The sequence below is a fragment of the Nipponia nippon genome, unplaced genomic scaffold (assembly GCF_047370975.1).
Source record: "Nipponia nippon isolate SJK-2023a ecotype South Korea unplaced genomic scaffold, ASM4737097v1 scaffold_7, whole genome shotgun sequence".
Taxonomy (NCBI): Eukaryota; Metazoa; Chordata; class Aves; order Pelecaniformes; family Threskiornithidae; genus Nipponia; species Nipponia nippon.
In genome coordinates this window covers 23,112,573-23,128,184 of record NW_028262391.1, presented here as the reverse complement: position 1 = coordinate 23,128,184, position 15,612 = coordinate 23,112,573, and the positions used below count along the sequence as shown (strand labels likewise).

At 36.1% G+C, this 15,612-nt stretch overlaps 1 protein-coding gene across 3 annotated transcripts in view; it reads left to right on the top strand.

Moving 5' to 3' along the window:
- The window catches only part of CLSTN2 (calsyntenin 2), a 394,596-nt gene that overhangs the window by 303,568 nt on the left and 75,416 nt on the right, over positions 1–15,612 (top strand). For all 3 annotated transcript variants that reach the window (XM_087739556.1, XM_087739557.1, XM_087739558.1), the window contains one exon: positions 3,167–3,316. In XM_087739556.1, coding sequence (XP_087595682.1) covers positions 3,167–3,316 — 150 coding nt within the window. The remainder of the gene's footprint in view (positions 1–3,166; positions 3,317–15,612) is intronic.

The window sequence follows — 15,612 nt, the reverse complement described above, 5'->3', positions numbered from 1 at the left end:
AGGGGTGTGTGAGGAAAACATGCCATTATCAGTCCCAGATGGTGGGTTTTTTTCACGACCAACCTATGAAACTAACCACAAACACAGGCCTTTAGAAAGATGAACATGCTATTCCATCAGCTTTTTTCTTACGTCTTTTTAGGCAAAACTTATTTCTTGTATCTAGATAAATCCAGGGAGCATTTTTTTGTCTTGAAAAATTATATTACACATTGGGGAACATTTGCAGAAAGGAAGAGAGAACCCTCCAGACTGTAGCAGTGCACAGTCTACTTCACATCAAATTGGCATAAGTGGATAGGTACCCAGCACTGGCACAGGAAGCAGCATTCAGCTCTGGTGTAGTTCTTGTAGATCTTTGTAAGTTAGGCACCTAAGGGTAGGTAATATAAGGCTTCCCATTTACATTTGGCAACTTTGACCCTTGGTACGTAATTTCTTTATGAATAAAATTACATTGTGGTGTGAAACCATGACACTAATAAAATTGACTCTTGTATATGATAAGCCTAACTTGGAAGGTAATAAACTCTTGGTCATAAAATACAATCATGTAAAGGCAAATGACAAATTTATGCTTTGCTATGCAAAGAACTGGGACTAAAGGTATAAGATGTAATATGTTTTAAGAGACTTTTGCATGCAGCTTAGTCTAGTTATCTACTTAGCAGAGAAGCCCAATCATCAAATCAGTTATCGTATCAATATTGGGTAGGATTTTCAGGTAACAGTAAAATTAAACCACAATGCACGGATCTGTTGTAATGCCAGGAGAACAAAATTTTTATGCATTTTCTGCCTTCGTTTGTCAGGGATCATGGTCAGATGATCAGAGAATTCAGATGTAGATACAAATTCTGTCATGGCTCTGACCTACTCTCGTCTCTGAAATGGGGATGACTGTATTTGCCACGCACCACTGGGAAGCACTTCACAAATACATGTACAGATTGTTCAATATGAAGATGAGTTACTGACTTATCTGTCTAGTCAGTACAGGTTCTGTCAAGTTACATATCTTAGAAAATACATGTGGACAGGATCTCACAAGGTCATCTATTACAGCACTGAGTTCTGTGGTAGGAGCTATGCAAACTTCATCTTGTCAGAAAAGTAGTGAAACTTTATAGTTAAGCATTTGCAAGTGATATTTATTTATTTATCAAATGCAAATTCTGGCAGTCTGCTAATGTAGATTCAGACAATTTTGGTTTCTTGAGAGTTATCTCTGCTGATCATGGAATAAAATAATACCAAGGAGATCCAAATAGGGAAGTATAAAGACTCATGTAAGAAATAATATAATGCCGAAAAGAAAGAATAGCTGAGGATATATTAAATGAATAATTAAGTATACATTGGCAGTTTTTCATTAAATCTTCTTAGGCAGGTACTAAAAAAGCAACTCAAGATAGTAAAATGGGTACATTAAATTGTTTTGCCAATTAGTGATTCAAAAATAATGAAGTAGTTGATATCATTATTACAGTCGCTTTTGTGATGGGAAGAGCTATCTACATGGCGGACTTGAAAAGGCCTGGCAAGGTGAGGTGCCTGAGAGAGACAGCCAAGGAAGCTGTAGGACACTACTCTTTCCATATTAGCCTTCAGCAGGTCATTCTGCTTCTCTATGTGAGACATAAAAATAGGGATAGGGCTTGTCCCTCTCTGTGCCCTGCTCAGAAAGGGAGGGGTAAAGACACAAAGTCAACAGAAAAATGGGATATTGGGCCTGATTTACAGCTGCAGATGTAAGAGACTATTTAAAATACAAATTTTGAACCTGAAGATGGAGATAATTGAAAAAGCAGCCTTCCTTCAGGCCTGACCTGAAAAGTTTTGCATCAGTTTCAGTTCACTACTAAAGCTGGCTTTAATGTAGTAGTAGTCAGAAAAGTGTTGGGCTATGACAGGATAAGGTGTGTGCGTCAGAGAGATACTTGCTAAAAGTCTTTACTTGTCAAGCTAATGGAGGTTTAGTAAGAGACTTATTTAGGAAGTTTCATTTGTCTGCTTTCACCTGTCTCTCTCTCATTTGAATAAAAAAAAAAAAAATCCAAACTCAAAACCCCAAACAGTGCCAGCATGCCTAACAACAGATACTTTGACCAGCACCTATGGGAATCAGATCACTGTATTTGACTAAATTCCAGGATTCGGGTGCTCCCCATTCCAAATTCAGCCCAAACAACTTGATTTTGAAGATCCATGCTTGAAAGCAGTTGTTATGTGTAGTATTGATCCAGAGTAAGTTTGTTTCTTGACTTCTAGAACAAAGATTCTCATTCAAAATGATATTATAAAAAACAGCCCTGAGCAAAAGTGTGAAACATATTAAGCACTCTGAAGTTTCAGTTTGAGCAAGAACCGCACTTTGGTGGAAATGGACAGAATTAAAATACTGAACTCATTAAAACATACATTCTGCACGGTAATCTTCCAGTCCTGCAGGAAGTACTCTGAGAAAGATCTTTCTCTTTCTTTGTGAGTGTTGTAATGTCTTTGTTCCTGAAACAGGTAATTTGTTGCCTTTATATATGTGTTAGGTTCAGGAGACAATCTCTGTTGTTGCCGAGTTTTATTTTCCATGTGATAACTCTGTGCTGTCACATCAAATATTGCTAAGCACTCTAATATAGAAGGTGATTCTGGGATTTTTCCTGTTTTTAAAACCCAGGGAAAGGTGTTAAACGGCTAAAAATCTCTCTCACCTAAAGGGTAATAGCTTCAGGGAAAAAAGGAAGATACTAAGCTGGGGAGATGTTCAGCAGTGGATCTCAGGAATGTGGCTACCATGGTAAAGCAGTGTATCCTGGGAAGATGTGGAAAATGAGGTTGCACCTACTCATACTTTACATTTCAAGATGTAACTGCTAATTAGTCTTACAGTCTTATTTTAGAAAGTGTTGTTGAGCAGATGTTTTCTAATATAGACATGCCCATATTTGATCCCTGGTGCCTTATATTTGCCTAAGAACTTACTTATATCTCTGCTGAATGGAAAGAAAATACTTCCCGTTCCTCATAACTGTCCTGCCTGTGGATGTCCTGTGTGCTTCAAAGAGTTTTCTGGTCACAAAGGACTTAATCAGTACCCACATGTTATAGTCTGTATATGCTTAGTCAAGAAGTAATTTCTGAATGTTATCTTGTATTGAATCTACAGGTAACATCAGAAACACTGAGAAACTGAACTATGATAAACAGCACCAGTATGAGATAATGGTAACAGCTTTTGATTGTGGGCAAAAACACGCAACAGAAGATGTCTTAGTACGAGTTAACGTCAAACCAGTGTGCAAACCGGGCTGGCAAGGTAAGGTTTAATAGTTTATATATTTTAATTTTTTGTTTAAATCTCTTTTCTTTGGTGTTTTCCCTCCATGTCACAGTAGGGAAACTAGGGTGCTTATTGCAGTGGTATAGAAAACTGTTGCTATTTCTTATGCTTACTTCATTCCAAGCCTGTTAAAAAAGTGGATAATAATGCCATATTTGTTTACATTTGTTGTGTTTCTTTTCCAGTCAGAACAAAGAACAGATTAGAAAAAAAGAAAAAAGAGACAAATTTCTATTCTAATAAGCTATCTTATGATTCTATCTGAATATATTGAAAGGTTAAAGCAGTGCTTCTGATTTGCCTTTCTCCTACTGTTCCTTTAAATAAAACTTCTGAAGCCACCATGACAAGGTACTTTTCCCATGTGTGCCAGAGTTGTTCAGATTATCTTGTTCCAGGTGCAGAATTGGCTTTCATGTGCATGCATGCATGAGTCAGGGCATGATCAACCGGCAGTGGGAGTGAAAGGCATTTTTTTATCCTGATTACTGTCTTCATATTGAGACATTTCAGTAGCAATTGATTTTCTAAAAAGGATCCACAGTCTACTCTGTCTAAAATGGAGAAAAACCCAGCTGGCAATGTACTAGGAAGATAGATATGTGAAAAATTATAAGGAATTAAGATGAAAATGAGGGCTGGATTAGGGACAAACCAACTGGATGTAACCACATTATGCAGATATCATTCAAGACTAACCTGACCTTCGTCATTGTAATTTTTAAAGAGAATGATTGAGAAGGAAAAAAATCAGTTTGGCTGTTGTACGTGAAGGTAAATTTGCAAGCTGACATTTAGAAGGGAAAAAGTTTTCTTTGTAAAATGAGAAGCTCTGGTCTAGAGGGCCTTGTAATGAAATAAGTGTGCAATATCATGATTCTATTTTGACAGTCCTCACTTAGAGCAGAACCACATTTTAATTTTTCAGAGATGTAGTAGTTCTCCACCCGCCCAAATATTTTGAAGAGCATTTTTAGTAAAAACCCAGAATACCTATGAACTATTTGCACATTTTCTAACTGATCATATTGTTCAAAACTCCACGGTTTATTCTATAAAATCAATATGGTCTCTTTACACTGAAGAAATGTTGTTTCCATTTTATGGAGTCATCTCAAATAAATTAAATACTCCCAAATTCTAGCTTGGAATTTCTATTAGAATGGGTGCAATTGTTGATTTTTGTAAAATTTCTGTATTATTTCTATTTAGGTATTTTATTGACTGAATAATTTTTGCAAAGATACCTTACTAATGGTGTGTTTGTATTGCCATTCTTATTCGTGCATACTGTGTTTGTATTGTCATACTTATTTCATAGTTCAAGCATCAATTATAGGACAGATGGTCATTGCTGGTCCTATCAGGTGGGTATAGACACCAGGTAGCCAATAAAAGTAATAGAAATAACCTCAAATAAGGTTTGGTATTTTTTTTTTTCTGATGCTTTGTTCATCTTAGATGATGTGAAGTGTTTACAAGGTATTTAAGTTTTTAGTGAAAACCTGGAGTTCAGCTGTTGTTATTTTATGCATGTAACATTTATTTTCTTCTCTTCTACAAGTCAGAGCTGTATGTGGCTGATGGTTTGGTTAACACTAGGTATTTAATATGAGAGGCTGCCAGCTTGTTATTTTTAGTGTGATGGTGAGAAAAGAGACAGAGAAAACAGCACACATAAAGCAACAATTCTTAAAAAAAAGAATGCAATACATAAGAAAGTTTAAAGCAGCTTGTCTAAAGCATCTCAGATAGAAAAGGATATGCTTAGATATAATTCATTACGCTTAAATTTGGGCTTTTTGTTTATTTCTGTGGCAATTTGGCACAAATATTCTTTCTCCCTTCTGACGTGATAAAGTTTTATGATGGGTCTTTATCATAGGCAAGGTAAAATTATGAAATAGCTCAATATGTTCTGCTCTAGCATATTCCATGCTATCCATGTGGAATTGTACCTTTCCATCTGTCAAACAGATGACTGCTTCACTTCATCTGCAAGTCTCCAGGTCAAATGGCACAAAGTGCAAGTGGATAGTGATTGCCTACTCAGAGCATAAAGTCTTTAGGTAAACAATTGGGTAGATATTACTTTTATTCTTAATTACTAAGTCATTAATTATAATCTGAAAATGAGCTGCAACATAATACTTCCAGAAATTTCTACATTTCTCTTAATGAGATTTTTTTAATGCCTACTTATTTTTAAAGGTGAAGATAATCACATAGGTGATGTTGTTTTCCACTTTGAGCTAATATCTGTAAAAATTAACTGTTGCTAGGAAAAAAAATCAAATAAGCGAAACTTACTAATAGTATTTCCAGTACCTAAAGAGGAAATCTGGAGACTGGAAATGAAGGATATTTATAGTGTTCTTTCTTGCCTATGGTTGTCACTCTGTGACATCCCCACAAAAAGGCAGCCAGCAGGTATGCTCCATCTTCTTTGAAATAATGGTATATTTGAAAAGATTGGATGACTAATGGAGGTACAATAATGCTTTGCCTGATAGAAAAGATGAATATTCTGAGCCTTTGGTTATAATATAGAAGTTGCCAAAATACGATACATGATTTTTTTCTTGTTCTTCAGTGTTAGCTTGAACAGCTAAATACTTAGAATTTCAGTTTATGGCATTGGCACCTAGTTCTTAAAAGTTACTGGCTTTAGTAATCGGAAATATTGTGCAGTTCTTTCTGTGACTATCGTGAATAGAGATTGTTGTAGTCTAATGCAAATTCAGTATTAAAAATTTCAGTGCAATAAATTTCAATGCAGATGCCCTTCAAATATCCTCCATTGTGCAGGGGTGGGACAGGGAAGAATAGGTTTACATAAAACAATGTACAAAATTATTCCTATTTCTCAAGGCTGACTCCATGACTGACATGTACAGCAGAGCAAATAAGACTCAACAAGCCAAGGTGCTATCCTTTAAACAATATTCCTTTCTGCCAATAGCATTTAAGTCATCATTAAATCTAGGAGCTACTTCCCTACCCTTTGAAGATGGACCTTAATATACAATCAGCAAACATTCCTGCACAGACATTTTCAGCACAAAACAGGCCTCCACTCTATTAAGAGGCTACTTTAGAAACAAACTTGACCTAAACTGACATCAAACCATTCTAAGCAGACCGGTCTGAAATGTTATTAGTATGCTAAGCAAGCTAAAAATGTAAATCAATGAATTTAATTAATTCCCAATCAGTTATTTTAATTGGAAATTTTCATAAATGAGTTTTATCAACTGACTTTTACAGCTATGCTGCAAATTCTCCTCATGCTGTGTGTTAATTTCCATGATTTTCAAACAATGGTGTGGTCACTTACTGTCAGGTAACTAAAGAGACTAGGTTATAAAGAAAGGCTAGATGATAGATAGTATTTCTGACACTATAATGGGTCAATTTGCAGTTGAAGTTATTTCTATGTTTTGTTTAAAATTTTTTTTCAACACAGTTAGTGGGTTTCCATACTAAGAAAATATTATCTTCAGCACGTTCCCTGGGCTTCTGTCCATTCCTCCAGGCCTCTGCCTTTGTTTCAATTCTGTGGATACAGAGCAGACACTACACTTTTTCCTGTAGATTCGCTTCCAGTGTGGTCGTTTTCACTACACTAGTTTTAATGTCACAAGTACTGATTTCTGTAAAGTTACTTCTGCCTTATTCAAGGCAGAGTGGACAGACTTGTGGCAAACCAGTACTAAATATCCATATAGTATTTTCATTAAAGAACATGAGGTGAAATAAGAAAGAGTCAAAAACCTGTAATCTAGACCATGCTTCCTGTAGCTCATTTATTGTACCATAATAGTGTCTCTTCTCGTTTCTGCTGCTTTTAGGAACAGTCTTCATAAAACTGAAGAAGTTACTGTCCCCCCTAGTGGGATAACAAATGGAAATAAAATATAAAACAATGTGCTGAAAGATGCAAGATAGCAGAAAGTTGAAAACAATTATTCCTGTACCAAACTCTCTGGTGAATGATGTACTACATGGGGAGAAAATAAAGAGGAGTTTAGCCTCAAAAAATGAAGGGCAGAATCATGTTCCCAAAAACATAAAATATGTTTTGAGACTGCTAGAGGTCTGCTCAACTATTGACAATTAAACCAAAAGTCAGGTTGTTCCCTGAAATGCAATTGATTTCAGACAGGAAGCAGTTATTAAGGCATAAAACAAAAAAGCTCCTCTAAACCAATCAGCTGATTACCCCAATAAAGTATCAGAGGACTCTGCCTTTTCTGAAACAAACAGGGATGGTTGAATGTGTTTCTTGGGGAGATAAATATGTAGCAAAGACAACAGTCCAAAAATTAAAAGTCACATTGTCTCCTTTGACCAAAGAAGACTAATTTTTTTTCCTGCCAAATTTAATATGGCCCTTGCATAAGCAATGCTCACTAACCTCCAATTTAAGGAAAAGTTAGGACTCTGACTAGAAAACAGGATTTCACAGCATCTAGCCTGAGTTGTTTTCCTAATTTGAAAAGATTTCCTACACTTATCTTGTCCTATGAACCTATATACACCCTTAACCTAATTACCTGAGGTAACAATATAAAGTAGAAGTTCCCTAAAAATTAATCTTAAAAAAAAAAAAAAATAGTTCCTTAAAAATTCAATTACTTTCCACTCAGTCTTTGCTTAAAAATAGTTTTGAAATAAAAGCTTTTCTTTGTTTATTTACCTAATAGACTATAAAAATACTTAATAAAATGTATCAAAGATATTGCATGTTACTTTTTCTTTAAGGCATGTAGAGCTCACTAAGGTGACCTAGGGCTTTGCTACCACCAAAAGGCACATTCTTATCACCTCTTTAATGTTGACTAGTCATTCAGAGGCCACGTACAGGTCAGATCAGCTCACTTTTCCTGCTGAAATATAATCTTTCCTTTGTTCAGAGAAGGGCAGGGCCTTCTCTTTTAGGAGCAGAGTGATCTTAGATCACTTCTGAGTCAACATCCTTCATATTTGCGGTAGATGTGAGTGATTTTACAATGGTATTCATGTGGGCTTTCTAGTAAAATCCAATTACAGAGGAAAACCAAAACTGTATTGGCTTTTGAGCTGTCAGTGCTTTTAACAGGGAACAATATGATTACTAAAGCAATTGGTTATTTGGAGGAGGGTGGTCAAGTACAGAAACCTTGCTTATGAGAATAATATTCCTAGTCTTCAGGAGCAATTTTAAAGGCCCAAATATTTTCTGCAATAAATATAAATCAATTCCTGTTCTTCTTGTGCACATACCTAGCAGTTTAAAATGCAATGCTTGTGTTGTCTTAGCTATAAGATATTTACCCATATTTTTAAAAATGAAATTTATTGCAAAGTAGAAAGCCTTTATGGTAGTCTAGTCTTGGAGCTGCTATGCATGCATTAGCCATACATCATTAAAACAAGGTAATCATAATGAAATGCTTACATTCAGCTATTAACTTGAATGGCACCATTTTAGTAGAATACCCACTCTTTAGATACCCATTTCAGACATTCGAAAATTAATTGAACTTCTGAGTACATTTGATTTTTGAGCTCAATGTTTACATAAGTTCATACTCATTTATGTACTTGTATCAGCATTATTTTTTCTTTTGTTTGACTACCAGACATATTTAGAGAAAGCAGTCATAACTGTTTCTATCTAATTTTTAAGATATGCTTTCCTTTCCCCAGCAAGTTCTGTGTATGCATTACAGCTAAGTACATCTTTCCTGAACACTCCAGATAAGGTGTTTTCACATGTTTCTTTTTACCCTAGCCTCTTACTGGAAACACAGTGCTTTATATATTCCAAGAGTACCTTTCTTTTGCCTGGCTATATCAGACTGGCGGCTCATGGACATGCTCTTATTGACTTAATAGAATAGAAGTTCCTGAGCATGAACTGGCACTTTGTATCATTACTACCAAGTAATATTTCTATAACACCTGTTCTCAAGGTCATCTTATTCTGTGCTTGGGATATCCTCTTTCTATATTGACTTCCAATGTAGATTGCCTTCCAGTCTTGTCACTAGCAGAAGTAATTAACAGAGTCCTGGTTTTGTGCCAAGACCATTAATGGAAATATCAAATAACAATCCCAAGGCAGAGTCACAGGGATCTTTACTAATTACTTCCTTGTGTACCATGAACTTTACATTTTCAGAGCAACCCATTATTGCCCTCTCTTTAGGCAGTTCTGTATATATGTTACAATAGAAATACTAAAGCCTGTCTTTTCCATCTTAACTGATGCAAGAAACCATTTATTTTAGACCTATTTAACTAGATTCTTATTTCCATATACCTCTGTGGAAGTTCACTCCTTTGTTCACCTTTCTGCATTTACAACTACAAAAAAAAAGTCTTTCCTTTTTTTTAATTTTCACTGCAAGATCATGGGCTTCCCTGGGGCAATTACCATTTCATTGAGAAATTTCTTACTTCTGAGATTTAGCTGACAGCTGGTGGTTCCATTAACATTTCCTCTGCTCAAAAGTTAAAGCACTACAGGATATCTAGTTAGGTTTGAAACTTTTCCCTATGTTTTTTTTTTCCTCTGCATGTAAAATTTCCACATATTCTTGCACCATGGGCTTAAAAATTGCAGACTTTCCACATAAGTTTTGACATCCTCAATTCAGTTGATTTCAGTAACTAGTCCATGTAGTGTTTCAGAGTCTGTCTTTAGGAATTTGAGAAGCTCTTTGCATACTCCTCAGTAGAGAAATCCCTTGGAATACCAGGATCCAAACACTAGTCACAGCCTGCATTCTCCAGGATAACTAGGAAGCTGCCTCTTCCCATAATGACATCTTTTTGTGGTAGTTTGTCCTTCTGAGAACATTAGAAGTACTTAACCACATCTAAACCTGGTGTCAAGGAGCAGCAAGAGCAGGGCTACTCCCTAAAGGAAAGCAAGCCAGGAGCCAATTGTAGTAACAGAGCTGGCAGAGCCTTCATCACGTAGGGCCATCCCCTCACCCCACTGAGGTGGGCAGGGCAGACCGAGAGATAGGGGCCAGGTTCAGGCAAGAGCCCAGATCCTCAGGCATGTTCATGGTGAGGACGCAGGTCTCAGGAAGTCAATCCATAGATGAGAGTTAGGATCAAGTCACTGTGCAGGTCCATAGTGATGAGGCCAGGCTGTCAAGCCAGTCCATAGGTTGACTTCTGGATAAAGGGACCATGTGGCCAGAGCGGTGGCTGAGCTGAAGACCAGCACCCCTACAGCATCATAGGTCAGGCCAGGACTGAAGTGCTGGGGCTGAGCTTAAATAGAGATCCTGGGTGTGAATGGAGGCCCCAGGTGAGGCTTATGGAAGCTCATTAGGGCTTATTAGTGCATTTGGGCCTCTGACACCCAGATTGCTGCAGGAAATAGCTATTATTATTTAAATGCAATCTCACAACAAATAATAGTTTAACCTATGCTGTTGTTTCCTATTTTTTAGATTTTTATATGTTTATTTTGCATAATTAGGCATCATTAGTGCTTGAGGTTTTATCCCTTGATGGAGTATACAGTGTCACTAGTTGAGGCACAACTGCTGTTCCATTATGGTTCACTAACTCCTGCAACAGCAGAATTTACCACTATCCTGCAGTAGTTCAAATTTCTGTCTCTCTTTTTCATTGTTTTTTAAGCTATCAGCATGTTGCAGAAAGAAAATGTGTATATGGATGTTGCTTTATGCTTATGAGATCTGCATTCAAATCTCTTAGCAAACCATGGTGGCTTAGCAGGGCTTTGAAAGTTAGTTTGAGTCTTCTCTTTGCTATGGAGAGGTTTTAACTGAGTCAGACTTTCTGATTATCATTTCCTTAACAAATCACTCAGCATATTTAACATGCTTAAATTTGTATGTGGCATCAGATTTAGCAGTCCTGTCATTTGTATGTTACTAGCTTGTAGATTAGTTGTCAAACCTAGAAATGCTTATTAGGATTTTTTTTTTTAATTTTGTTGTATGACTAGTGGTGCTGGATGTGAAATGATCTTTTCTTCCTTAAAAAAAATGAACATAACTTTAAAGATTATTTTCCAGTGTAGGTTAAAAACATTCATATTTTATGTATACATGCATATGGATGTGTGTATTCATATACATGTATGTACATATGTATATTTTATACATATGTCAATTTAAAAATAGAGGAAAATATAATTTAATAAAAAATATCCTAAATGGCATTTGTGTGTGTTATTTATGGTATTTGTGTGTGTTACTAAACACACACAAGAAGCATGATCCTAGCTGATACTTAAATCTTGTTTCATTTTTGGCATAATTTCTACCAAACTTCCTTAGCAAAATACCTGTCCGCTAGCAGTGGTTGGAATTGTGGCAACCATTGTAAAGCTCCATACTTGGTTCCCAAGAGAAAAAGCATTTTTTTCCATCAGTGGTGACTGCATGACCCTTTAAAATTTAGAAAATTGTTTTTAGAAAATTATATTCTGGGCAGCACACAGTGACATTGATGGATCCTGGAAGCAGCATTCTACTGATGCTTACTAGCTGATTTGCGGCCAGTTAGCTAGGGGACATCCTGCCATATTCACTCCTTTGTAAAATGATCAGTTTTACGAATGGGAAACTGGTCAGTCAACCTGAACAGACCTGCTTATTTTAAGTAGTTCAGGATCTTCACAGAAACAAAGGTATTTAAGAAAGGGCCAGGCTTACATGCACTATCAGTCTTTTTTCTTGCTTTCCTTCTGAGATGACAAGGCATAACAGATGATCCATTTTAACATTGATGATATACTTTAAAATTAAAATAATAGTGTTAACTCAGTTTTGTTCACCTGTAATCTGTGTCAAGAAAGAGCATTCAGAATTTCTTGAAATGTCTGTTGCAAGGCTGAGATTTACTTTTTTGCAAGTAAAAATTTTCCTTTTTCAGAAGTTTTGAGGAGGGTTAATCAGGAAACAAGAGAGTGGAATGGGTGATTGCTTTGTGTGTCATGAGGGTATGATTTTTTTTCCAAATGGGAAATTAAAATCCTTTGAAATGTATTTTTTTTTTCAGATTGGCACAATTTATAAGTCCGTAAATATAGAGAGAATGCTGCCCAAGAGGAAATATGCAGGAACTGTTACCCTGTGTCTGTTTTGCTGAAAAATGCTTTATCTTTAGTTCAAAGTAGAAATTCAAGTATCAAAGTGTGTACATTTTGAAAATGTCTTATGGCCATTGATCTTTCGCATGTGGAGAATGCCTAACTGTACAGCATGTATTTATTGAGGTAACTGCAGTATATTATATTCTGGCAACATGTGCACTTCCAGTAAGTTCATGGTGTTGAAAGAAAATTGTAGTTTTGTGAGGACAGTGCACTGCTCTTCCAAATATCATTGTACAGCATCTGGAGCTGCCTGGCTGCTGCTTTTAAGGTACAGGGAGTTTCATAAAGCATGAAAGTAAGTGTACTTTTAGCAAAACTACTGAGACATTTCTGATCTTGTTTGAAATGCTTTGTGTATACTAGTATTTTTATTTATTCTAGATTGTTTCCAATTTTCAAATTAATAGAGAGGAAAATGTTTAATAAAAAAAAAAAACTTCAGGAAAGTTGTGAAGTGTATAAGTTTTAAAAAAAAAAAAAAAAAAAAAAAAAGAAGCAGAATAACCTTTAGCCAAGTGTCCAGCCTACATAGATAGGACAGACGCGAAGATGCTGTAGAGCAAACAGATCTACCAATTACATTGCTCTGGGAAACTTATGTTGAAGCTATTAGGTAGAGATGCTGCAAAGACTCACTAATAGCACTACATAAATTTTATCTTACATTTAGCTGCCAGGATGCACATCTTCAGTCCAAGATGAAAGAAGTTTTGCATTTCACTGGCATAATAAGAGATGTGTTGCAATTGTCTTTAATTACCTTGCCATGATTTTTAATGTCATGAGGTGGAATCAAAGTTCATGGCCACACACATGTAGGAGGAGACATGAATTGGGTCATACCTCCTCTGCACATGTGAGTGCATACTCCTTCAAGGAAAAATGAGATTAAATCATTCTGTCATCAAGCATTAGAGATGAATTAAAATATAATACATGGATCACAAGGAAAGAGAGTCATGTACAAAACTGTTAAGTGTAGAGATCAAGGAAAGTCTTGCATTACCCTTCTGATAAAAGGAAAATTTATTTAGTGCATTGGGATTTACTTTTAAAGGCTCAAATTGTACTGAAGTTTGATCCATTTTGATCTTGGAATAGTTTTGAGTATCTCAGAGACTTAAATCCAAGTTTACATAGTTGTTTTGTAATTGATGAAATCTGAACCACAAACTTGACATTGTGATATTTACACTGTAATAATGTTATGTTGTAGGTGTAATCCATCTGGGGCTGACTTATATTGTCTGGAAGAGCTATATACCACAAGTGGCAAGCAAAAGCCTGTTGAATTAAAAAAATCCAAACAAAGGCTGTCTGCTGCATGACTAAACAGGGCTGGTTTTATTCAAGCTTTTCCCATGAGATTAATCCCCCCCCACTGGGGAGACAGTGCTTACCTTTCTAAGTTTGCACTGTAATGTGATGTTGTCGCATGACAGTTTGTGTCAAAGGAGAAACCATATTCGTTGAGTTTAGCTAATCTAGTGCAACCTACCATTTCAGATGGGACTATATATCTTTTGACTGCATAACGTTGGACTAAATGAGTTACATTTTAAGATACAGTTTTTAAATATCTGAAATTCAGAGGCTTTTGTAGACTCAGGTTACATAAGACTTGTCCTCTGAGTCAGTTCTAGAGGAATCAAGAAGTGAGGGGAAGGTGCTGATCTTTTGAATGTATCCAATACAGGATGTTATTCTGGGAGAAAGAAAAACAATGATCACCACATTCAAAATTAAATGAAAGACATAGGGTTTTCTCACAATAAGCTCTTCACACTGCCACCACTTCTTGTTGCTTGTTCTAACTCTTTGCACTTTCCAACATTATTAACTTTACTGGTGGTGAGATACAGAGGGTGCTGGCCTCAGCTTCAGCACCTCTGGGATGCTGAAATACCGTGGGGGCAGATACTATATAAGGAAGCCAGTTGATTTGTATCAGAGCTATTGCTACCTTTAAGGACTGTGCTGTTATCACAGGATTGTATCATACTCCAGTATTGCCTTGTGCCTGTCTGGGAATGCCTTCTGCACGGAGAGGGACTCCTTGGCAGACTTCCTAAATCTGCACTAAGTCAGTGAAAGAAGTGCTAGTGGGATTTAGGATGAGGATTGGTCTATGACGCTGCAGGGGACCAAGGTACAAAGACACTAGTTAAAGTCTAGTTGATGTTTTACAATTTAGAGCTGAGATAGATGCAGATGATTTAGAATGTTCAGGGTTTATGATCTCTGGGTACAAATTACCATTTTTGCCAAGTTGAAAGGTAATACTGTGAATCCACAGGACATTCATGTGGCAGAAACAGAGGTCTTCCATTATTTTTCCTTGTGAGTAGTGGCATTTTATATAGTGTGTTTTTTAGAAGACATTCTTCATATAACTGGAGGTGAGTGTGCAGTTGCAGGTACGTTACAGTTAATTCATTCACATCTCAGATACACTAATGAATATTTTGCATGAGTGCCAGTTGATTTGATATAGCTGAGAAATGAAAATGTGGCTGAAGCCTGAAAGCTGCTGAGATAGTCAGAAATGTTTCAGATACATATGAGACTCTATTTTTCCTTTTGGGTAGAGGAATATAATGTTTTATCTAGTGAATAAAAGACTATAAAAATCAATAATTCATATATTACTAGGATGTGTACCAAATAGCAAATTATTTTACTTTTACCTTAAGTATCTGAAAGAATTGGCTGCTCTTGTTTGATTGGAAAAATGTTAACCTTGAGTTTCTCGAATGGATAGGGGAGAGAAATCTATTATTGTAATGATGTACCTTATATGATACTTGAAATTCTAAGGGAACTGTTTAAGTTGACACTTGCAGACAAATTATGCAATACAGCAGATCAAATCTAACTAAATATGGAATGAATGGGCTGAATATTATTACTTGAAAATTACTACTACAATAGCAACTCAGCTGATGTGTGCACAGGCAATAAAATAGTCATACTTGTCTTTTAGTCAGTGATGTACAAGTCCTAAAGATTATAGTAAAAATAGGTACAAACCATACCTTCAGAATGTTCTATGAAGTCTCAGCTTCCTCTTGACAACAAAATGCTACATGATTACTATTTGGATTAAAAGTCATGAAGAAAATCTGAGAATTTTGAAATG